At 40.7% G+C, this 26,402-nt stretch overlaps 1 protein-coding gene across 2 annotated transcripts; it reads right to left on the reverse strand.

Annotated features, from left to right (window-relative positions):
- Positions 1 to 40: 40 nt before the first annotated feature.
- On the reverse strand, positions 41 to 21,690 carry csrnp3 (cysteine-serine-rich nuclear protein 3). Of its 2 annotated transcripts, XM_031858754.1 has the most exons (6): positions 21,464 to 21,690; positions 20,654 to 20,694; positions 6,154 to 6,322; positions 3,756 to 4,015; positions 3,279 to 3,575; positions 41 to 3,077 (listed from the first exon to the last, which is right to left on the reverse strand). In XM_031858754.1, exons 3-6 carry the CDS (start codon positions 6,314 to 6,316, stop codon positions 1,947 to 1,949), a joined length of 1,851 nt encoding a protein of 616 aa, XP_031714614.1. In that variant the 5' UTR covers positions 6,317 to 6,322; positions 20,654 to 20,694; positions 21,464 to 21,690; the 3' UTR covers positions 41 to 1,946. The 2 variants fall into 2 exon arrangements, with proteins under 2 accessions (XP_031714614.1, XP_031714613.1); XM_031858753.1 differs by lacking the exons at positions 20,654 to 20,694; positions 21,464 to 21,690 and adding an exon at positions 9,424 to 9,791.
- Between the last annotated feature and the right edge of the window lie 4,712 nt (positions 21,691 to 26,402).

The raw sequence follows: 26,402 nt of genomic DNA on the forward strand, positions 1-26,402 counted from the left end.
CGCCTTGCACTAAGAAATCACTGAACTGTACAATGTTGACTAGCAATTTTAATCAAATTTATTTCAGAACCATGTTAAAAATGAAACGACAGAAAATGAGGTTTGCTCTATCGACAGTTGGAAAACCAAACACATTGAAATGGTACCATTTTGTGCAAACGTTTGCATTTTACAGAATAAGAAATATAAATAAATAAATCAGGCACATGAAGCTTTACAACTCACAACCAGCATGAAACAAAAGACAATTTTAAGATAGTGAAGCAATTTACTTAATACAGACTTCATAGTAAACCACAATAAATACACATTTCAATATATCATTCATAATAAATACTGGAAAACCAAAAGCCAACACAGGATTCTTAACTGGATGCAGGGTTATTGTATCTAGCCGTCTCACATTGTATGCTTTGGCACGATTGATCTAATCTATAGGCTATGTTGATGCCACCGATTGCCTGAAAGCAGTCTGTACACTTTTGTAGCACGAGAGGTTCCAGCTACTCGACAGAACCACCAAAACTCTGGTACTGACCCTTCTGATTATTAAAATATGGGCAGATATTTGCAAGCTTGGAAGAGGGACAAATATCTGTATTCATGCAGGAACAGAGAGCTCAAGGTAAAGAACTTCAGCAACATAGTACAGCAGTTCTATTCGCTAAATTATTGCAGACCTCCAATTGTTGAGCGGCCACTCCAATTTCCTTTTTGTCAGTGACTTTATAAAGATCTCTTAAAAGGTTTTTCACAGATTTTTGGTAAACACTTTTCTCACATCTGGCTGTTAAGTCACAATCAATGGCTCATGGAAATCAGGAGTCATTTTGTGTAGCTGTTAATTACTGATATGAATCATGTTTGATAATGAGCTTTGATTGTCAACCTTGAACATTTGCTTCCCCCGTATACAACTAGCAAAGCTGTGACATGTTATCTATTAAACTAATGGTGCTTTAAGTACAATAACAAGGGCCATGACAGTCAATTAAAAGAAATCTCATTCCACTTTATTGAGGATCTTCTCTAAAAGCTTCTCATACTTTTGGAGATATGTCAAAGTGCTACTTTATTAATATCCCTGTATCAATGAAATGCTTCAAATAACTCGTCTTTATTTGTGGCACCTGCTGCAAATTATAGTATTCTAAGAGTGAACAGTGGAGACATAAAACAAGTGAGGGGCAATATTTTTCCACAGTTCAAGTATTCATCAGTTAAAACTAACTGCAATGCCACTGGACCCCACACACAAGTCCAAAATGCTGTGAATTGATTTCTTGACATTTTATGCTTTTGATATTGTATTCCATACATACAAATAAGAATTCAGGCTTTTTCATGCTTTTCAAAACCATAGAAAAGCATATAATAGTGACAAAAAGAAGAAGAGGAATGTACATTATGTACACAACACATTTCATATAAAACAATGGCAATTCTTTTTTTCCTAAATGTCACTGAGATTGCCCAAACAGCATGCATATTGTTATCAAAACATTTACAATATGCAAGTATACACATAATTCAGAAACAATAAATAAACTGACAATAAACCTTTTTGCACATTTGACACATACAGTAGACATAGAAAATCTCCATCTACAGTACAATATCTGCTTGAAACTAGAACTTTACATCTGAAATTACAAGATACATTGCACAGCATGACATAACTGATGTTGAACAAAAGATTTGTTTTATCTGTTCCATCTTGCAGTTCAGCACACACTGTAGTGGAGGAACCCTCAGGAACAAATAAAACATTTCCATCATGACCCTATGGCTTTATAGATACAGATGAAAATGTACTCCGGTGCTGTAAATTGCTCAGGTCAGATAATGCAAAAAGAAAGGCCATGATTATGCTCCCTTAAAATACCACTTGGTCAGGCTCAAGTGAAGACGTAATGATGAAAGAACACTTCAAAAGGGTAGCCCCACTAAATGGCTGTGACCTCAGGGCAATGGTCTGGTAAAGGGAGGTTGTTAGTGTTGTTTCCTAGTAAGCTCAGGTCAGAATGGCCATTGACACCGGACTCTTGCTGCGGCTGTTCAGCTGTCATACATGAAGTGCTGTAAGAACCCTGTGTGCTATTGTTCAAGTAGTTTTTAAACTGTGTCTGGTTCTGGGTGTCCGGCTGCTCCGCAAAAGCTGCTTTGGACAGCACCTTCTTCTCCTGATCAGATGTGTAGCAGGTCAAAGGGGCGGCAGGAGCGCCGTTGGTCAGCGTGAAATGGTGATTATCTGTGTATTGTTCCTCAGTCTGATTAGAGTAGTCTGTGTACTGCTCGGCAGGCATGTTGAATGATCCTTGGGCCGCGTTGCCGTTGGTCGTGGCGACTGGATCTTGGAATGCTAAGGCTTCCCCGAAGGGTTCACTGGGTCGGCTGGTTTGGCCGTTAGAGACGGCACTGGAGCTCCCCAGCTGATAGTACTCAGCTGAAGAGGAGTTCATTAAATAAGTGTTTCCGTTTATGTGGTTATCATGAGCCACAGAGCCATTGTTGTAACACAGCACAGAGGACAAGGGGACAACATCGGTATGAGACACTGACGGGGTGACACCCTGAAAGTTCTTTGACTTCTCCTCATCTTCATCATCGTCATCCTCAGAGTCGCTGTTGGCTAAGCTTTGGGTGCTGGAGTCAGACAAGACACTGCAAACACTGCTACTATCCTCCTCGTCCTCATCATCGTCTTCATTCTCCTCTTCCTCCTCCTCCTCCTCCTCCTCATCTTCTTCATCCTCCTCCTCGTCGTCCAGGGGCTCCTCCATCTCCTCCGCAGCCTGCAGGTGCATGCTGGCCGTCTGTGGAACGGCGTCTGACAGAGAGTACTCCAACCTGTGCTGGGACTGAACAAGAGAGTTTCCGCCTCCCAGGTCATTAGTTTCGCTGTGGTAACCGTTGGTGGGAGACGCCTGCTGCTGCTCACGGCTCTTCTCCAGTTCCAGCTTCATTATGGTGTGCAAGAAATGGGTCCGAACACGAATGGGATTGAACTCCACTCTCCCAGTTGAATTGGTGCAGCCCTCTTTTGTGCAGCCACATGGAAATGACATGCGGTCCACCTAAGGTAAACACAACATTTACTGTGCCATTCATTTTATTTTTAAACAGGCGACCTGTGTAATTTGATAATGACATGATTGTATCAAATAATGAATGTGCTTTATTTAATATACTATATCAGTCATTGATCCCTGCACCTTCTCTTTAAATGTACAGTAGGGCAAGGATAAAGCTGAAGACGTGCATGTCATGGGATTTACCTGGCACTTGATCCCTGCGATGCTGCAGGCACATGTCTCTGGGTCACAGAAGACTCTGCAATCACAGCCGCAGTCCTCTCTGGACATCCGGATAGCCCGCAGTTCATGTTTCTCTTCCACGTCAATCTTCTTTACCCCAGAAGAGCGCAGCAGTGCTCGGCGCTTTTTAGTGGTAAGTGGCTGCAGGAAGAAGTACTCGTCTACCTCCGTGTTGTCCAGATCAATGTCGTCGTCAGAGATGTCCTCTGCTGTGAGCGTGTTGGCCTCTTCAGACTCCACCGTGCCATTCTTAGTCAGCTGAAATCAAGCGGAATCAGATCCAAGCCATTTTATAAAAGTGAGAGAACAAAAACAAAGTGACCCAGATTCCTTTCTAATTCACTCGCATATTTGATACTGATATATTCTGTGCTTATAAAATCCCTTATACAGATATCTTTGTCAATATTGCTCTGATAAAGATTACCAGGCATTTACCTTGAGTTTGACTGAATTGAGTTTCTCCTCCTTCAGGTGATCTCTGAGCATGTCTCTGTGGATCCTCTCCTGCTCCACGGCAAATTCCCCTAGGGAGTACTGCCTGATCCAGCTATGCCTGTTGGACATGCCCAGCGTGCTGCCTCCCTGGCTGGGCACACTGGTGAAGCCCTGCCGCCGGCTGAAGTAGTACACGGTCACATTCTCAAAATGTACCCTCCTCGTCCGCAGCCGCTTCTCTCTCTTCAATATTGAGTCAGCTGCAAAGGAAGAAGGTTAATGTTAAACAAAAAAGTGGCACGCTGCGAGTACTTTTCATCTTGGTTGTAAACTGTTTCTGACAATTCATTAATCCAATGTGGAAAGAATTAAAGCTCTACACTGCAAACCAATGCATCTTTTTTTTTTTTATCATTCTTTCATGCTGCAGCAGAACAGACATGCTGAGAGTTTTCTCCTTAAATGTGAGGTATTCTTTCTTGCCATTACAGCAAGCTTCTATGTATCTTAGTGCAGCTTTGTAGGGAAGGATTTCATCAGATCCACAAGCTTCCGCTTGGCATGCGAGTCCTCAGTGTGTCTTTTTAAGGAGAGCTCTACAAGAGGGAGAGGCAGAGAGGGGGGCAATGATGGAGCATAAATAATCCCCTGCCTGGCCCAGAGATGAAGAGTGCTGGTTCACAGAGGCAGTGTTCCCAGCGTTCACCCCATATCAGACAGACAGGACAAATAGAAACCATCTGGTTCCAACCACCCCCTTACTATCTACAAAGAAAAATGCAAACAGCTATCAGCATGTTTTAGGTGTAAAAACACTGAGCTGATGTTAAGGTCTTTATAATTAGCTTTTTTCCCCGATGTCTTTATTAACCGATGGGGAAAAAAAATCAACAACTCACAGGTATTTTAAAGGTATTATAATGTTCCTTTACTCTCTAGAAAAACACAACAACACAGGTGTTTTCCTCCTCTCTCTAACACAACAGCACAGGGATGTAAAACCACTTAGGATTCAATCCTTTCATCTTTCTGTAATGACAGTCAATCACTGTACATGTCACTTCACAGCAGTGAAGTCTTCCCAGGAGCACAGCTCCCTTTTTGCTGCAGGCTGACCTTCTCCCCAGCTACCAGCAGCTGCAGCTGACACAGAGGCCAAGCTCAGCCTCTAGGGTTGCAGCACCCTACTCGCTACAGGGCCCCTGTCACCCAGGTCATTTACACAGATTTAAAAAAATAAAAAATAATTGGGCATCATAAAAATTGCTCTTAATTAAAGGTTTAAAAAAAAATGTGAAATGTAAGTATTTGTGCACATACATTAATAATCTACAACTGTATTATCTAAGACACACACATGCCGTCTCATCTCTTAGATATTAAGATGTACATGTAGACTGTGTTACTTATTAGTGATGTCTTCAGTATCCTTTTGAGGCTGCAGAGGAGACATGTCTATTTGTGGTTGATTTATCTTCGATTACAGTACGACTGCATTCTTTAATACAAAGTCAATTCAAGCCAGAAATAACTGTATACTCTCTCAGTAGCAAACCTCTTTTGGAACTGGTGAGCTTCCCATAATCGTAGCTGTGAACTTATCTTAGTGAACCAAAAACAAGCATTGCAGATCTGCAGCTGTTTAGCTCTTGTTAATATTGTATTGTGATATAATTGTTGCTGCAGCTAAAACAGTTAGTCGATCAACAGACGATTTATTAATTACCCAAATAGTTGGAGATACATTTTTTCTGAGTCATTTTTAAAAGTGCAATTGGTGGTCTCAACCTATTTGATGTGAAGAAATATTTGCTGGTTGTCTCTGTTTTAATTGTTTGACATTTGAAATTGTCACTTTAGGCCTCAGGAAATAGTGAGAGGCATTTTTCTCCACAACATTTTATAGATCAATCAATTAACTAATTAAAAGATAAATAATCGGCAGATCTATCCATAATGAAAATAATAGTGTTCTGAGAGAGCGGTACATTTATATTTACATTACCATCAATGTTGCACACACACAGCTTGAGACTGCATCAGCAGCTGATGCTGTTCCCTAATGAGGGAGGCTGTCTGTGCATCCCTCCCCTTTATTACAGCACTGCACTCTTAGCATCAATCAGCCTCCTATCCTCTCCTCAACTCAGCTATGACAGTAAATTCATATTGCACTCCCTTATCTACAGACATGGAGATTTGTTTTGTCTGACCTGCATCCTGCATTGATTGTGAGCTACAAAATCAGGTTGTATCTGAGTGTTATTCCTTTCTTGATTAAAAACCCCTTTCAATGCTTTAGCATGTTTTCCCCTTGAGATGAAATGACAACATTAACCTTACTCTCAATAGCCACACTGAACTCAATGTATCAATTTAAAAAAACACAGACACTCACGGGTAAAAGGGCCTGAGGCAGAAGGGTTGACACTGTCACTGCTATCCCCACTCTCACTGCAGGAGACCTCATCATCAGACTCCCGCAAGGAAGAGCACGGGGAGGAGGAGGCTTCCACCTCCTCAAATTTCCTCTTCAGTATTCCACTCATGGCCCGCTGCATCTGCACCTGAAACCGAAAGACAGCAGAGGGGCCACACATTATTTAATATCCAGTTAAGGGCCTTCATAATCCTCAACACACTCAATTAGCAATGAGACCCTGACTCCCCCTTCCTCCTCCCTACACACACACACACACACACACACACACACACACAAAATCTCTCCTGCCACTATCCCAGCTCCGAGGCGTTCCCTAGGCGAATGATCACATTGGCACAAAGGAGCTGAGATGGAAGGAGAAAGCTGCTAATTACATACTACATCTGCCTTACAGGAAGTTCACTCCACTGTCTTTGATTGAGAGACTGGAGAAAAAAAGATACTGGACCAGCTTAAATTGCACTGCTACCGGTCACGGTAAAATTATGCACAATATATATGTTTAATGTATAGTATTAAATGGAAAATTAAGTGACTATGTATATTTAATTGCTGATACTATAAAATAAAAGAAATATCCACAGGCTTAAAATGTATTACACTGCATCTTACTGGGGGGGGGAAAAAACATCTGCAGCTTTTTCTAAAAGCCAATGCAACAAATTCCAACATGCATCTGTAGTATTAGTGTGACGTTTATGTGCATTTCTACAGGTGCATACACTTGCAGATGTGCACTTGCTGATGTGCATGGTGTAGCTATTGAACTGTGGCAACAATTTGCACAACACAAAGTGATGTGTACTTTTATCTTATATCATGCAGTGCTGGAGGAGGAATTGGTGAAGCTGTTGTTGACAGGATAATGAGGGACATCCTGTACATCTGAAATGAGCTTTTGTTAGGTCAGATGCTTCCTACTGAAAAAAAAAGGCCTCAGGTGAATGCACCTACAATCACCGCAGAGCAGGGAAAGAAAACGTACTGTGATTGGCTCTCATTTTCTTTATAATCAGCAACAAAGTCAAGAATTACAAAATAATAATTTCAGAAATGGACCAAAGGATATTATCCCAGCTACAGAGCTCTCAGTGATAGCTATCATTAAATAGTGGCATGATAATACTATCTGTAACAGTATCTCTGCTGTTAAATCAGGGACAGCACTGTTGTGCCCATGTCTCTGAAAAATAAATGAATAAAGCTATCTATTTTTTATAGCTGTGTAGGTGCAGCTAAATGTTTGTGGCAGCACTTCATACAGAGGCTGTTGAAACAGAAGTGTTACAAACTACTTCAATGTCAATTGAGAGGGGCCATTAACTCCCTCTGACTGATGATGCAATTAGACCAAGCTCATCAGTCAACTACACTAAAACTAATCTCACTTACACTGGAACTACTGCATTGTAACTGTCGAAAAATATATTATTTTGATAACTGCTTTTTCCCTACAAATATAATTATTTGTCAATGTGTAATGACTGTAATATTGCAGGACGCATTTAATCCCTCATAATATGAGACATTGCTGAAATTGCAGTCCTTTAATGTATTTAGTTGAAGAGCCCTATGTTTCTTTTTTATTAGCAGCAGCTGGAACGTCATCTCACACTTTAAAATAAACCCACTAACACAACAGTGCTGCTGTAGCACAGCAAGGATTGCTATGACTGGCAGCTTCCCCCTCACCGCTTTCTCTCTTGGCAACTGGAATCAGTAAATGCAGCATGCATCTTCACCCAGTCTCCACTCTGTCTATCTAGCCAGAGCAGCTTGTGGGGGAGTTCCATTCACAGACAGCCACGGTGTTTCATCTGGGCTCTGCTATCGAGTCATTACAGATGCAAATGCTGCCTGAGAGAAAGAGGTGCAACCCAGAGAGGACTAGCGCTTCCAGCAAGAGGGTCATTGTTCCCAGGAGGCTGTGCGTGTTCAGCGCAGTGACATAGCACCACCAGCATTTGGAGGACCTCCAGAGTAAACAATTCTACCTTCAACTAAGGAATGTGAGGCATCCTCCGTCTGGGAGAAAGTGGAGGAGAGAGGAGCCAGTCAGGGTACCCTCACTGAAAAGATTTCCTTTCAGAAAGAACTGATATTAATTTGGAAGCAAAATCTATAAGAGGCATCCTGAGCTGGAGTTAACCATCTTTTTGATTCTCTAAACCCAATAACTGAAGTTACTGACAGAAAACAACCAATCTACTTTCTCTTCTGTGCAATTTTGACAAGACATAATGACATTAACTAATTACCTAATGCTGAAATATATTAAATTAGTCTCGAGAGATTTAACATCTCATATCGAAACAGTAAATAAATTCATGTATTGCACAACCCACACCATTTGTTGGCAAACAGGAGTGGAAATTTCCACCAGAAATGTAATTTTAATCCATTTCGTAGCGAGGGTTCCAATTAAATACCATTGTTGGAAACCTATTTCTATGCTTAGCCCTCAGCTGATGCTGCACTCGGCTTTGATACCAAAAAGTGGTTTCCATGGAGATTCTTATGTACCCTCACAACTAGTGCGTTTCCATATGACAGTGTTTCCAGCGTTGCATAGTGTGTATAAGGGTTCTTCATACTAAAACACCAATGTTAGTTAACAAGCAAATTATGTCATTATATTTATATAGTTACTTTCTCAGATGAACACATTACTCATTAATTTGCATTCTGTTATGACTGCATGAAATCAGAGTTAAAATCGTGACACTGGATGGGCATGACATCATAAAACAGAGAGCTGTGGGTAATCTGGCTGAACCCCCTTTTTTTAATGAAGGCTAAATAAAAACCAGAGATTGTTTCTCATATCTAACTGCTCTTTCTTTGTCTTCTCTGTTGCCTTACACTATGATACAAGGGAGAAAATCACAGAGAAAATAATGCAGCAAAAGCCAGCTTGGAAAGCCCCTCCCTGTGTTTGCCTGTCTGTGCACACACATCAACTGTGGAAACCAACTCCTGTCCTTAATCAACAGCGCTCTCGGCACTGTAGCACACTTGCACTCTGAATACAATTATTTCCCCCCTCGTCATTCACAATTTTCCCACAGTCACAATAAAACCAATGTGACAACTCAAGGCTCAAAACACTCATCACAAGTGATGCTAACAAGCCTATGGCATCTGGTGCAAGTCATGACACATCAGTCCTTCGATGACCAGATTGCACTTCTTCTGTGTGTGCTGGCCCTAACAGGAAGAACTGACCTGTATCCACTGGCAGACTGAGACTCCTTTCACCTCTTCTCACAGCAGCTCAGCCACACAATCATAAATGTGGCTATTCAAAAAAGGTGAAACATGGTGAGTGAAGAAGTTCCAGTCCACTGATTTGCAGCGACCCCTGAGCTCCACGGGAATAAGAAAAAAGGGTGCAGGAGTATGAGAGAGACTTGTAAATTTCCAGCTCTGACTGCACTGTCAGTACCATATGCTTTATTGTTGCAAGACGACAGTCTTTCTTACTTTAACTCCCTGTCACTGGGTTCCCCCCCACCACCACCCTCTCTCTCTCTCTCTCTCTCTCTCTCTCTCTCTCTCTCTCTCTCTCTCTCTCTGGCCACACAAAGGCTCATTAGCTGCAGCCGGCTGAAAGGCAGAAGCCAGACTGGAGCAAAGCAGAGGCAGCCTGTGAGATCACATGGGTGGGATGTCTGAGAGAGAGAGAGAGAGAGAGAGAGAGAGAGAGAGAGAGAGAGAGAGGGAGAGAGCGAGAGCGAGAGCGAGAGAGTCAGGAGTGCCTCTGCTCCTGCTGTCTGCAGATATTTTTACCAACATGAGCTGTGGGGAGGGGGGCGAGTAGGGAGTAGGAGGAGGCAGAGGTATGGGGGGGTCAGAAAGAGGGAAAAAGACAGAATGTCGGAGAAATGGATAACGGGAGAGGTGTGGGGGGATGTATGAGAGATGGAGGGCAGTGGGAGAAGAGCTGGGGGGGGGTATAACTGGGATGGAGAGAGGAGGGGATTCAGGGGGAAATGACAAATGGGAGGGGGAGAATGAGAAAAGTAAAAAACATCCGATGCAAAGAACAACACAATAGGACCATCAAGTGAGCATAAAACTACAAAATAAAAGCTTTAATAACTTATTAAGACAAAAAACATCCAGGATAAAATCAAATTGAATGACAGAATATTGCAGTGTTTACATAAGAATGATTTGTCAGCACTGTAGTGAATGTGATCCCAAAACTTCCTATGCCAGAAAGTTCTGCAGAGGAGTTAGAGGGGCCTCAACATGTGCAGTCAGAGAGCCATTATTTCATTCTTCCACTCAATTGGGCCGTACTTCAACATAAAAGGTCTTGCACTTCCTCTTACGATAGCTTTAAGCTTAAAGGCACAGCCAACGTAGCATTACAGTCCTTACAAATGAATAATCTTTTCTGAGAACAAACACAGTATATAATGCAGTAAGAATAGTAGCGACATAAAAAAACCTCCCAACTACATGATTTAAATCAATTGTGTTTTCTTGATGCAACTTGGAGAAAACAGTCATTCGACTTTGCATCCTCACGGTGCACTCACTGACCCTCGCCTCCACAGCACTGCGCACCTCCTCCACCCCTGTTGTCTCTCTTGTATAAGCAAAGCAGCTTTAAGTTAATTTGGCCTTCAAAGATCATGATAGATCTGAATCTCAGTTTTTTAAGCATCACCTGTTCATCACCTGTTCAATACACTTCATAAAATATGTGAGAAGAAGCGTATTATTTTTTGTATGAACTGTGTAATTAAGAAGCCAAATTATTATTTTTCTCAGTGTTATTATTTCATTAAAATAATTAGACTACTGTCAAGCAATTGAAGCTGTATTTACTGTAGTAGTAGTAGTAGTAGTAGAAAGAGTAGTAGTGTTAGTAGTGGGAATAATACATTATTTAAGGGGTTATATCACTTCTAAGAGTGACTTTGGCCATTGAAATGGCTCCTTTTAAAGATGCAGACAGCACACAGGAAGCCAGTGGATGTGTACTGACAGTACTCTGACAGACTCTGCTGAGTGCTCAAAGATTACAGTCGGTTATTATGGCTGAATTAGATGGGCCAAAAACTAAGGAAGCGTCATAACACAACAGCAGCAGCAACAAGATACACACACTACTGCATATACCTTCAGGGGGATAGACGTGATAAAGGAACACCTGTTCAGTCTATTACAGTAATTTAAGGCAATTCTTTATTTTGTTCCCCGTCTGTATGCCGACACAAACAAGAAACTACAAAACGACAAACACAGTATATATTTGCAGAAACATGTTTGGTGATGTCACAGTTGATATGCATGTGTGTGTGTGTGTGTCTGTGTGTGTGTGTCTGTCTCTCTCTCTCTCTCTCTCTCTCTCTCTCTCTCTCTCTCTCTCTCGCTGGTATCTCAATCTTAACTTGAAGGACACCAGTATTAAATGTGTTTAATAGAAATATAAATCCATAAGCCAATGCCTGGTTTTCTGTTTTTTTTTTTAAATCTGTTTGATATGACCGTAATTATATTATGAATATGAAATAAAATAAATACAACCCATACTAATACGTCCTGATTTTCTTGAGGTTTTTAAGCTTCCAAATGAAATGTCTAGGCTTAACTCTGGCTGCCATACTGAACAAAATGAATGCTTCCAACCAAGCAGGTTTAATAATTGTGACACAACAACAATAACCCATGAATAGACTGTTATTGAATATGAATAGAACCATGAATATACACTTCACAAGAATCATAGAATAATGCACTTAATAATTTAAGTGCATTTGATATCTTCTGTGTTCTGTTACATTTCAGGTGCAAAAACAACTCAACTGTCATTTTCTCTTCAAAAGTCAAAATTATGTTACAGCACAGATTAACACTTCACTGTGAAAATAACAATGAGGAGAGTGTACTATGATAATACATATAATAGAATATATTCATCCAAGTTTAGCCTATTTGTTCTTCTAATCACTTTGATGTAAGGTATTATTAGACGACCCCGTCTGCATTTCTTTAATGATTCATCCGTGAGCATCACACATACCGTATATACTGCCCCATTACCTAAAAATGCAAAACATAAGCTGGGGAGATGGCATTTGTTACACCATTGCGCCAGTAATGGTGACCTATATCTGCTCTGACTTTCAAGAGGCTTTCTTATTTCAATGAAGAAGATTGAAAACAGCAGAAAAAAAAATCAAACAAAGAAAAGGTTTAGAATAAATCATTTGTGTATGCATACTGTTATTGAGGTCATATGCAAAAGTCCTGCCCAACTCCCCACTGTAACAGATGAAAGGCAAATTCTAAAATATGTTTTTAATGATATCGCCAAACAGAGTCATATTGTTTAACACAGATAAGCAAATAGAGGAGTGCTTGTTGTTTTCACTGCAAATACTGTAGACGTTTTTTGAAAAGAACAGTGTAGGTTAATTTACCCTGTTTGTTTGTTTCTGTTTTACAGAGCATGAACAAAGCGGAAGCGGGAGAAGAAGAGAGTGCTTGCCTTTTGACGATACTCTGACACATGACCTGCCTGCCTCTTCAACAACATTCCTACAATAGCTATTTCCAGGGTTCCTTTGCACAACATTAGTGAGACAAGGCCTTTGGGAAGGTGTGCATGTGTTGAGTTGAAATGCAAATTGTAAAAGCAATCATTACGCAATCATTACATAAACTCGTCAGTGATCTCGCCAAAACATTTGACTGGTAACTGTCTGGCTTCATGTCAACACATTCAGCCACTGTTAAGCAGCAGTGGCCATGAATCAGAACCTTTAATGGAAGAAACTGGAACGAACCAAACATGAATCATTGCACCCACTCTGCTCATCATCTTCCTCACAGCCATTATCCATCTCAACACTTAACACAGCTATCTCACACTATTAAAATACCATACAGGACAGATGGCAGGTTTTTCACCCTGTATAGATTCAAGTCCAATGTCCAAGGGTGTCCATCAGGTCGCCATCAGCTGCATATTGCAGCTCTACTATGAAGCTGCACCATACAGATCAATGCCATCTGCCATCATTCATAAAAAGATCTGTATTGCACCCATGGTGCATTTCCAAAGGTATAAAAGATACCTGCACTGGCCATAAACATTAAGTGGATGAAAAGTTCTCCTGGACCGTCCCACATCCCCACATGTACCACAGATCACTTTGAAAAACACATAAGCTACACAAGCAGGCTTTTGCCAACCTAAAGCTACTACAACATTCACACCAGAGCTGCCTCCTGAAAAATAATGGACATCCAGTGGGAAATAGATCCACAGATGTTAGTATGTAAAAGTACACAAACATTTGCTGGATTTCTATTCCAATCATCAAACGCAGCTCTGACAGATTGTCGATGCAGTTACAATGTTTGACTCATGTTGAAGCAGACACTCAACTCTCATCTACATACTGGCAAACAGGCACCTAGATATTAAAGAGAGTGGTACAAGGACCAAGTACAGATCATCAGCGAGGTACATTTGGTAGAGTGTATTTATACCACAACTTGATTCATGTTTGGGAAGGATCGTCATGGTCATGGTTAGACATGCATTCGGAGATAATTTGAATATTTATTGACACTGACTGCAGCTTTGAGCCTCCTCAAGCTCCTTATTTTAGTTCAAATGAGTGTGAATCAGAGTGTATGGTTGACTCTCACCATTCTCATGATCTAACGCCTATAACGTCATAGACAGCTATCTCTGGCTAACACGCTCAGATCAGAGTATTTAATTAAACTGGATACTGCATTCCAAGATGACACTCCATTCATTCCCATTAAAAGTTGATCAATGGGTGCATACTTCAAAAAGTGTTCAGACTTCAATGGGCATCTGTGTTTTTTGGGCCCACAAAACATTATGCACAAGAGCACTGCTCCAGGCGAGCCAATTGAGATTCTACACAGTAGAGACACAGTAGAGCCAGCTGACTTCCAACAAGCTGCTTGTGGAGAAAGTCAAGCATTTAGCAAGCTAAAGGAGTTGATGGAGACCAAAAAGGCCAGTGAAGACCTGGTAATGCAACCAGAAACATGACTCTAGATGGCAATGTAGATGCCAAAGTGTTTGCTTACACATTAGCTGCACTAAATCAACTAGCCAGCTGTATTAACAGAGTTTGCTTTGAGCATTCCTATCCCCTGGTGGTCAAAAATTGCTTGTTGCAGCTTTAAATGTTACTAGTAGCAGCAGTCGTTGGTCGAAGTCTGTGTCAAAGTGAACAGAGCTTCACACTCTCACCTTCCCTGTGCTACACGAACATCCCATCTGCATTGGTGTTAAATATTGCAGAATAATATCCGTAAATCATCTGTAAGTCAGTTACATACGTATACACTAATTATTTGCATATACATATCATTTTTAGGGGATGCAATTCCTCCAGGAGGACCATCAGACTCTTTGTACGACCGCCAACTGTGTATGTGTTGGGGGGGGAGTGGGGGTTTGTGTGGATATAGACTGGTATAAATTGCAAATCTGCTTCCTTGCTGTGTATCTGCATTTGCCAAATGGCTATTACATTCAATATGGCTGATCGCATCGCAGACTACTAGTGTTTCCACAGTGATGAAGCACACATTTATTCAGCCCAGATGGCTCGGCAGATCTTTTTTATTAATTCCTTCTTATTTTTTTTATAACGTGAGAAACGTTTTGTTTCATCACAGGAGTAGACCTTGTCTGAGTGACTGAGGGTGCACTCCAGTATAACCAACGGATGGGATCACGGCGCAAAGACTAAGCAAAGATCCTGGGCCATGCAGCCAGTCTGAGGTTGTGTTCGAACTCATCCATCACTGGTGTCACACACAGCCATACACGGCAACCTTGAAAGAGCAAGAGAGAGAAAGCTATGCACAGGGTGTGAGAGAGATAACTAGATAGATATGAAGAGAGGGAGGCTAGGTCTCAGCTGGACTCCCCTGAGGAGAGGCTGTGGCCTAGATGATTATACAGCTACAGATGATGTCAGTGGAGGAGATCCCTGCCTCAGAGAGAACACAAACACACTGCTCATATATTCATTGACACTGTTTTGTAGGGTGCAATAGATTCGTAAATCATACATGACAAGTAGAAAGTGTTTTGTGAAAGGTCAGGGGGCATCTGCCTTAATCTGCATGTGCTAGCATCATGTTCAGGACACAATAAACACAGTCATTTGCATCCTTTCCCTGGAGAACATATAGCGACCACGCACCAAATCTAAATTAATGCGAAGGATGGATAAAATCAAAGGGTTGTAGCTTGTGCATAAAAACCTGAAATAGTGCAGCAGCAGAAAAACAGTCAGTTATGTTCAAAACATCCGTGTGCAAATTTTACAATTAAGCTATAGCATCTACAAACCTTATATCTATGCAGAATCCCCTAGCACATTTGCAACTGGCCCAACTCATGCCCATGTTAGGTACAGAGCACTGAAAAACACCTGCCAGTTGTTCAGTGACAGTGACAATAAATATTTGCTCGGGTTGTTCTTCCATTGCACTGCAATAAAGGTCAGATGGACAAATTATGCTAATAAATAACAATCATTGTAAAATGCAGTCATCTTCATTCTCAGTCAGCCTTTAAAGAATTCATCACGCAGAAGGATAAAAAAAACATTCAGCAATTAAACACAAAGGAATCCATTTAAAGAAATGCAGCGACATCTACAGATTTATGCAAATGAGACTTCACATGCTCTCTGTACATTTGTTAACTTGCACTAGCCTGAGGCTGCAGACAGATCTGCTCCACACACATGAAAGGAGGGAAGAGGGGGTAGCAGGAGCGAGAGAGAGAGAGAGAGAGAGAGAGAGAGAGAGAGAGAGAGAGAGAGGGAGAGGGAGAGGGGAAGGGAGGAGAGTGTAGCCCACTGCTCAGCACTCAGCACACGGAGGAGCTGCAGCCTGGTGATGCCGGCTACAGCCTCCCTCCCGCAGCTACAGTACAGCCGAGTGCTGGGAATCATTGATCTGTTCTTCCTCCTTATAGAACAATAGAGAAAGCGCAGCACCTTATTAACCACATGGGTCCAAAGCAAAGGGTGGCTCTTATATCTAGTTGCTCCAGTTTGCAGCATAATGAGTTAGAATGAATAAACTGCCAGTACTATGAGTGGCCAGTGTACAACCGTAAATTATTTGAATGAGAAAAATCTGCCAAGAACTTACTGAGGGCTTGTGAACTCATTTTGACTTCTGGCATGATGTGTATTTTCATCTTTCTTATTTCACACCAAACAGCACAAGCAGTGTTTTAAGGGAAATTAGCTACATGCATAAATTCAAGCGTAATCTTTGAGAAGACATTTCATCCAGCATCTCAACCGTCTTTGTCGTTACAAGCAGTGATCAAAAAATACGCCAAAGCAAACAAGCGTGAACGAACAAACTCCACATCCAGACTCATGTTTTGATTTGCTGCAATTCAAGTCACTCAGAGTGGGGGCATAGTCAGGTACTCTCACCCTCATGTCAATCACAATGCTGGCCTAAATTATTCATGGCTCTATATTTTATTTATGACGATATTTTCCCATGCCACCTGAAAGTTCGCAAAAGCCGGTTTTGCTGGCAGAAACAGAGCTGCCAAAGCATTTCATAGAGACGGGGCTGCTTTCATCTCTCACTCAGACTGGGAAAGCTGTGGGATGTGGAGTTCATATTCTGCAGACAAGCCTTATCATTTATATATAGCCAGTATCATGTTGAGATCTTGAATCGTTTTTTTATATGCAAAACATTCACACTGTTATCTGAGAAAATTCGTGAAGTAGGCCAGCTCTGCATGTGATTACAGTATGGTGAATTAGAGTGTTATTTAAAAAAAAAAGAATTTTAACAAAACACTTCCTGAGAAATATCGATAAGAATAGTTATCCAGGATACACACCTAATGTATTATTTATTATTCAATGTGTTGCTGGTTAGGATTTTAATTGCAATTGTAAGTGTGTGAAATAGGCATGTAGTTGCATGTAGTTAATTTTCACTTATAGATATAATACCCTTTATAACAATAATTCAAATATACATAAGACACTAACAGTACAGTTAAAAAAAACTGTACTTTTTATTTCTAATTCTGTCATGATGTTGAAAAACTATGTTAGGATCCTATAATTACAGCAATGGTGCTTTTTTCTTTTTAATTACATTTTGAGAACAGTGCTTTCCTTCACATAGCATTTCTGTTGATAAAGTAGCCTATGACAGATAAAATAATCAGACCTTTGGTTTAAAGTGTTCTGGAATAAAACCAAAAAAAACAGAAAACATCTGCACACATATCTCCATTGTGCAAAATGTACTATCGAAGCTTTTGGTCCCAATGACCGTCGTCAGACTATGAGACATGGCAAAGTGTGCCAACACATGCACATAAATAATCATGACTCAATAGCCAAGCATCAATCAAATGTAAAGCTATCAAACAGCCATGGTTAGATATTATTCATGAAGACGTCGAAAACGCTGCTGTGACAGTGATCAAACTAACCCACTAACTGTTATCACATTCTGACTCAAATCCTTATGGGTGCATGAATATCATCATGATTTCCCAACTCAGTCCCGCCAAACAAACCACACACCAATGAAGAAAACTGAGAAAACTAGAAATACAGAAATCTTCCAAGTGTGATAACCAAACATCCATTCTAACCTTGGCAGAAAACTACTTCAAAGAAGCTGATTGACAAAATGTGTATTCAATGCCTTTAAACGGTACTACAGAGCATTGCTGTAGCAGCAAACAACCATTTGCTACATAAAGATATACTGCAGTCTGTCTACCTGGGAAGAGAATTAAGTCGCTCTCCTTTTGTGTATGTTGTTATCCGAGCTTCTCCTTGTTTTGTGGACATGCTTTTAGTGCGTGTTAGTGCATGAGAGCCTGCCCCACTGGTTAACTCAAGGCCGCCGCTCTGCACTGCTCTCGTTGACCTCATATAATTATTATACATTTACATGTAGCACAACAAAACCCGACATGAGAAGCACTGAAGAAGTGGTTCAACATTTTGTGAATGTGGTGTTTAAATGCCTTATATGAAGGCGTTTCAAAATATAGTTTATCTTGCAAATTATAACAAGCTCAGGGGGCAAAACTCCATGTGTATCAATGCAGTAGCATTACAAGTATCACTGAAGAAGGATATTAATTGTGTTATTATTGTATTAATGTGAACTAGAAACTGAAATGTACAATCTGTAGCCTACTGACTGTCGAATATTTGAAAATAAAACAAATAATTACAGAAATACTTCAGATGTTGATGTCTGTACTAGCTATAAGACGTTTATGAGGAGGTGCACTGACAAATAAAACACATCAAGGCAGAGAAATATGTTTTCTTTCCTTAACACTTAATTAGCTGGCAGCAGACAAAAGATTCCAAATAGGTGTCATGGCAACATCTCAAGAGAGCACAGCCCTGAACCGTGAAAGCCCAAAGCTCAGCCAGGAAGGAGCCGGAGACAAAAAAAAAAAGAGTCACATCAAAAGCATCTAAATTGGAACCATGAGCCCTGCTGAGATGCACAAAGCTGCTCAGTAATCTAAAAGGTAGATATTAGTTCACACGACAATCCTCTACTTCGTTGATGCTGCTCTTTTAATTTGGTGTTCGGTGAAAAGAAATAAAACATGTACAGTGACAATTAATGACAAAGGGACTGAATGGAATTACTGGGGGCTCCGGTTAGAAGATCATCGGTTGTTTGTATCACACAGAACATCTCAACTGATCAAAAAGACAAATAACCATATAGAATCAGAGAATGCTGCCTAATCTACCAATATATACATTGCTGCCTTTACCTGCCTGTTAGCTTCTTGTCTTATCCTCCAAAAACTACAGAAAATAGAACATAAAATCTGCAAATTTCAGGAAAATATCGACATCTTCTATATCTTATCTTGGTCACTGGAGTAAAAATAGGGCTGACTAATAGTGCCCTTTGTGTGCAGGAATATAACAATTATGAATGAGCTGTATTTAGAATATGTCAACGTGTATGAGTCATTTCCTTCTTTTTATATACAATTCCTGTGCTTATTATTTCATACATCAAATATTTAGTTGTAGCCTTTGAGCCTGAGCATTATATGGAGTTCTTTTTTCTGGGTATGATGGTGTACTCTAGCATATAGAATGGTAAATACAAAAAAAAAAAGAGAATTGTATTTTTAAAAGTTGATAATGTTTGTTAGATTCTTCTCACTCATAGAGGTGGTAAGATGTTAAGCAAGGTGCAAAAACCTTTTATTCTTTTGGACCAACAAAGCCAGCAGATTGTTTTCATTTCTTGCTTAATCTAAAGCCTTCCCCACATCAACTTACAATGTGACCTTTAACCTCACTCAGTAAATCTGCCTGAACCTCCAGGTGCAGCTCGAAGCCACGAATTCGTGTTGTTCCCACATAGAAGGAAACAAAATGATTTAGCTGTGCATGTGAACCTTTGTGTGCAGACAAGTCACCCACACCAGCCTCCTGCAGAGAGACTCTCCTTAGCGCTGTTAAGCCAAAACACCTTTCCTGTGAATCTTTAATGGATCTTTAATTCACTGTATCAAGCGTTAGCCATCTGTGCTACAGTATGTAACAGCAGCATGACTGAATCACATATTCAAATAAGCCAGCTTAATGATGCAGCCTTTACCAAGTAAATACATCTACTTAATGTTGCAATGTCCTTAAACTCAGTGGCACGTGTGCTAATTATATTCGGCTCCTCTGAGGACTGGGTGAAGATAGATTAAGGAGACAGATGGATTGAGGAGGGAAACACACAGTCATAGGACATCACTCACACACATCGCTCCCCCCCCCCCCCTCACTTTTCAAATCTCAATCACAAAGATGGAATGGTTGTGTGATTGCATGTTTGAATGGTCTGTTGAGGATGGCGGAGGAACAATAAGAAAGGCATGGAAGGATAATGATGCTGCCATATTCAAGCGTTATGTGTTGAAAACATTGAAAAAGAATCAAGACAGTTTACATATCTGCATCTTTTGATTACATTATCATAAACATATAACTGCGTGGCTTGATAGGCAACAGTAAAAAGAAAACCTCATCTATCAGTCTGCCTTGGAAATGTGTCAAAGCCTGTGATCAAAAATAAATATTTAGCATATAATACAACATATACTCTAGAAAGGACACGCCGTCTTTTCATCATTTTGATATCACAGGCATCTCTCTGGTATAATCCAGTGAGAATAGCGCAGCTGTCTGTATTGACTAAACACTGTTGTCTGCATCAACATCACATCATATCTTGTTATCAAGAGGGTATTTTGTGGCAGCGTATAGCAACAGTTGCGCGAGCTTTGAACGCCGTCTCTCTCGCAGGCATGAATTCAATATGTTAATGCCTTGTGAAGGCTGGCAGTATGATATTTTGAGACTGCAAGAAATAGACGTGGTCTTACCTTTAGCAAATAATATTACACTGCAGTGACCCGCCTCTGTTCTGTGGAGAATAGAGAAGAGAAATTGAAATATTTAGTTTGCAATAGTAATTTCTAGAGTTCTACCAGATTGTGCAAAACGTGACTTTAACTCATGTTTGTTGTACCAGCTAACACAAGGTGCCTAAACAAGATGAGCACAAAGTGTTTTGTAATGTACGTGTTGCAGTGCACAGGTTTTGTCAGGGAAATGTCAGCGTTGATGTATAGATGATTGACAGATTCTCGATCCAAATCTCTTTGTGAGCCACTCTTATAGCTAAATGGGGGTATCCCCAGGGAGGCAGGAGAGGAACATGCTCTCTGCCTGTTCTGCAGAAGGCTCTGCGGGGAACCAGACTGTCTTTGGCCATACACCAGTCAGCTGGCTCCTGGTATAGTAGCCTATACCACAAACATGTGCGACCTAAAATATTACACACAAAGGCACCGGAGCTCTAACGTGTAGGACCCCTCTGAGCTCTGTGTCTATTTTATGTGCAGTGAACTGAGATGGCCAATAGTTTGGATGGAACAAAGAAAACATGGTCCTTAATTATTAGTGTAATTCCTTAATCTTAATGACTGTTCAGTTGCCATAGGCAAACTGAGATGTGATGCTCAGAAGAGTTTGACAAATGGACCATTCAGGGATGGGTCCCAACATATTGAGGTCACAAAACATAGAAAATGTCCAATTCCTCTATGCAGCCGAGAAAAGACCCCCCCCCAAATCGAATCAATGCATGTGTTTAAATACAGGTCTATCACTTACGATTTGCTCATACTCACCATTCATTTCGTTACTATCATCTGTATCCAGCCGCCCCTCTCTCAATGGACTTCACAGTTTTTCCGCTAAGCCAGTTTCCCTTTCCTCCGCTGTGAGATCATTAAAACCCGGTACCGGTTCTCCCGAGCAGCATTGGACTAACCGGCACAATCGCCGCATATAACGGTGCTTTAACAAGCACTTCTTTCGGCTTGCTCAGGGAACAATGGTGCAGAATCGGACTGACAGCTTCACGGACAACGTGACTTAGTCTGTCCAATCATGGATTTACAAAGCAGGAATCAGCCGCAGAGCGCTGCTGCCTGCCCACTGTAGGCTCCAATGCACATCGCACTGTATCATCATGTGCGCCGACTATTGCCAAAGAATGTGCGCTTCATTGTGACTTTAAAGCATATTAAACAGGAATGTGTGGACGTCTTAAAGGCTGCGATTACTTTAAAAAAATCGAATCGTATGTTTATCCAGGAAGACTCTTAGTCATTTGTTTGAAAGGGAATCTACAAGGAAGTCACAGTTCTGCGGTTTCATTCTAGGCTTTAACAATAATTAAACAGCTAATCTAGCTGACTTCGACTTCTAGGTCTGCATGTTGTTTTTCTCCTGTAGCTTTGAAGTTATTTACATAGAAACTGAACTTTGCACCACTGTTGCATCACTTTTACATCACCCGCTTAAAATGTATAGTATTCAAGTGATCTCTGTGACTTTGTAGCCACACGTGGTAACGCAACTGATTGAGAGGCTTATAGCCTAAAATGAAACAGATGCCTTGGCAAACACAGTCCCACTATATGAAATTGAATTAGGATCCTACTGGGTCCTGTAAATTAGATCAACCACATGTAAAGGGCCTCTGCTGGATTAAAGCAGTTTGTAACAGGAAAGCTTTTGTTTGATTTTAGTGGAAATAAAATATGCAACATCAAGGCCTCATAACGCATGACTTCTCGGAGTAGAGGGTTAAAGTATATGGTTGAAGCACACCGTCATCTTGTGGCCACAGTGTTGAACTACAGATGTTGTGCAGACCCAAACAAACCGATTTAGAAAATGTCTTGTCATGTTCGTTTACAAACAGAGATAAACGAGTGGGTGGTATATTGCTCATTCTGTCGAGATTAAGAAGACCCTGAATCATTATGATATATATATATTAGTTTGTTTGGTAATTACTGGACATGAAGGGAGAAGTGAATGTTGCATTCATTTTGTACAATTTCAGAATAGTTTCTTTATTCAGCCAGAGAAAGTGTAGCACATTGCTGTATATTCTTCCCCAGAAAACACAGGTGTTACTAATAGCATGAACAATGGCTCTGCTGTAGAGCGCCCCAGTAAGACATGAGTGTTACAGTGAGCCAGGATGAACTATAGCCTTGTTACTCTTTTTTTCCCCCATACTCAGTCACTTCTTAGTGAGGTATCACATTTCCACAGATGTTTGCATAACATGATATGTATGTGGTTGAACAGGCAGCCTGTGCTGCTTCTCACTGAGGAGCTCATGCTGGAGAGAAAAAAAAACGATGCAGTTACACCTCAAACACTTTCAGTCCTACCACAGACCCTTCTGTCCCTTCTGTGGGAGTCAACAAAGACAAGGTCAACCGAGACAGACTGCGCACTGTGTCACCCGTGGGTGAACATAAAGTCCAATGGACCGGATGAGTTCAAATGAAACGCTTTTTTGTTGAGCCCTATTGCCACAAAATCAACATGGAATGCCCTCGTAAGTGTGACATCACGTAGGTGGGAGGAGCAACGCATCAAACAGGAAGTTGACCCTTCAATGCATGAGGTGAGGAAAATGTTTTCATCATAAGGTCATAAAGTTGTCACAGCTAGTATGTTGAACAACCTTTTTATGGGAACATGAACATGGTGTACGACTACAACAAAATCAGTCACAATGTTGCCTTGTCTCACAAGCAAATTTTAAACAAGGCTGAAATTCAATCACCCTTAATTCACCTTACAGTTGCATGCTAATCACATTATGTTTAAACAGAGACATGATGTTTACATTGCTAATTTCAAGGAGTACATTAATAAACATGAATAAACAAAGTGGATTTCAAGCACAACCTTGCCTTCATGTAAGGACAATGAAAACCAGAGGCATGCATAAAGGGAACATGGCAGCATGTCTTGTAGTCAAATACTAAATATGTTATTGTTATTCTACTTTAAGCAGTAATTATTCAAAAACAATAACACAAAACTTACAGTATTTACATATAAAACAACTATAAAGAGTACAACAAATAGATCAGTGAGCTATTTACACACATTTGGATGAGCACAAACTCCTGATTTAAACCAGTCAAATATTGTATAATGACTTCAGCTAACAGTCGAGTGAATACACACACTATTCAATTAGTTTGGGAGCATTGCTGCACTTGAATTTTGAATCAGTGCATGTGATTGTCTGTTTCTTCTTTTGCTCTTTTTTTCTGTCTCGTCTAATATCTGGTCGCTTCTCATATTAATTGAAATAAATGTTGTAATTATCACAAATAACTGAAGAGGGAAAATAAACAAAATAAACAAAGCTCAGAGGGACCACACACTTAAAAAGCTAATACTATTCACCCAAACTGCAAAACTATTTCTGAAACCGTTATTGCATTACACAGCAAACTAAATAAACACTGTCAGTAAATTTGGTTCTGAGATTTGACAGTGCACAAACTGTTGTATCATTAAATGTCTTCATTTCCAGATCCAGATGGATATTTTAATGCTTTTATACTCCCAAGTGGTATTTGATTTCAGCATGACTGTTACATTAGCACCTAGCACATGAAAAAACAGAAATAACGTGTGTATAAAATTCACTTGAGGTCAATTTTAGGAAAGTTGTGTCAATGTTTCCCTCTTCTTATGTTATTGAAAAGTACAGGTTCTCTGTGAAGCAAAGTGTTCTGCTGTCAGTCGTCTCCTATCAGTGTAACCTGATGTGAATGCTTACAGGCTATACAGGACACTCTTTTCTGGCCTGTCTGAATTATGCATTCCTCTCGGGTTAACAGCGGCTATCCGGTGACCTTCATTCAACGCATCTCACTGGACAGATCTATCATGAGTATTTTTTCTTGTGTACTTTTTCCTCAAGAACAATTTTTAACCACTCGAAGAAAAAAAAAAGCTGAGCTTCTATATGTTAGATCAGGTAAATTATTTCTATACTGACTTATTTACATACTGTCTAATGTAATGTTTTGTGGACATGTGTGTGTTTGTTAGGGTGTTTACCTGTGTGTGAAAGGCCTCTGCCGTACATAGTACCAGAATCACTCAGCGTATCTCTCTTTAGGGAGCTCAGAGAGCTTTTGTGCACAGCCTGTCAATTCTCTGCCTCTGAAAGGGGCCCCCCCCAGGCTGCAAAGAAAGTGGAACCCTGTTGAGTGTAGTGACCTGTGTCCTCTCCCTTCTGTAGTCAGAGTGCCGGGTGATACATTTGCACCACAATGGAAATTCAATCAAGAGATGGACCGGAGTGAGCAGCAACCAATCTCCTGTCCCACTCCCGCTGGCCTGCTAATCGATCAATTAATCTAAAGGGGAACTTTGAACACATCTAGAGACACTTCAGAATTGGACTGTGGTTTGTGGGAGAATATCATCAACTTCACTTTCGCCAACTGTAAGTACAATTATCGCTCTGTGTGTGTGTGTGAGTGTGTGTTTGTGAATGCAGTGAAGCTGATAATGGTGTCAGCTCATTTTATGTGAAGTGTATAAAAGTTGTCACCTGCAGTTCAATTTTTACATAGTAACACATAACCACCATGCACGTCATCAGGGATGTGTCAAGTGAAGAATGACATGTTGGCATCACTGACACCATCCATGAGAGTGTTGGTCACAGAAATTGTTAACCACGACAGACCGTGCTTTGTTGCAGTATGCAGTCCTCCGCTGTAACACTCCACTGTAGCCACAGAAATCCACCTGTGCCTGTTGAAAGAACATGCTGTCCGAATGGTATTTAGTGAGGGACGGGGAGCAAAAAGTTAACAATATGCTTATTCAGCTCAAACAAACAAGCATGCAAGAAACTTTGCAGCCCCCCCTTCAGCTCTGCAGAATGGTTTAGTGTCTTTCAGGCCCACGGTTTTACTGTATTGCTTCACTCTCGCCATTTTCAAAAATCCCGTTTCCAGCTGCAGTGATAAACTCTCGCTGCCTGCCACGGTTTAAACTGCAAACAGGCAAAGTTAATAAATAAATGAATACTGCTTTAACTATTCTAAATCCACACCACCTTTAATTGATAATGAAAGAAAATGTATTGCAAACAGCTTATGTGTACGACCAAAAAGTCTGATGAATGTGCTGCTGCAAGATTTTGTAAAGTTTGAGGATTAGTAACCTGTAGTTGGATGCTATTGTTCTTTGTAATGTTACCCTGTGAGAACAACGATTACCATAATCAGTCCATCATGACTGATTTTAATAGAGTGAGACAATCTTGCAGGAAGGCATGATTAGCAGTGTGTGTGAGCCCGTCATGTTACTTCCGGCACTGTGGACCGCTGGTGAATTTGAATGACAGGGTCTCCATGACAACTGTAACAAATGAGTTTGTGCACAGTATTGCATCCCCAGTTAGATTGAAAGAAACCAACATGTATGTCAAATGGGCCATGAAGCACACTAGCTTCCTAGATTTACAATTTTGTTGTAGATGTCTCAGTCCAGCGTTCGCTGCCAGTATTTCTTTTGCATGAATAATAAAACCAGAAGTATTAAACTCTGTGGGGCTAAAAGAACAGTGGGTTTCTGTTGCAGTAGGCTGGCTTGCTTGATGCGTGTGGCGCTCATTTGCATTAGTGTAAGAGGCTTGACATATTACAGCTGATATATGTGCGGACTTCCCCGCAAAACATTTTTCCAGTTCGCTTAAAACGTGCAACTTTAATGTGCGGT

This window comes from Anarrhichthys ocellatus, unplaced genomic scaffold (genome assembly GCF_004355925.1).
Source record: "Anarrhichthys ocellatus isolate YVR2014 unplaced genomic scaffold, GSC_Weel_1.0 scaffold20, whole genome shotgun sequence".
Classification (NCBI taxonomy): domain Eukaryota; kingdom Metazoa; phylum Chordata; class Actinopteri; order Perciformes; family Anarhichadidae; genus Anarrhichthys; species Anarrhichthys ocellatus.

Excerpts from the sequence above, each read along its gene's own strand:
- csrnp3 (XM_031858754.1), bottom strand. The coding sequence starts at position 6,316 with ATGCAGCGGGCCATGAGTGGAATACTGAAGAGGAAATTTGAGGAGGTG. Across the intron at positions 3,576-3,755 it reads TCAATTCAGTCAAACTCAAG|CTGACTAAGAATGGCACGGT; the intron begins GTAAATGCCTGG and ends GCTTGATTTCAG. Across the intron at positions 3,078-3,278 it reads TCGCAGGGATCAAGTGCCAG|GTGGACCGCATGTCATTTCC; the intron begins GTAAATCCCATG and ends TGTTTACCTTAG.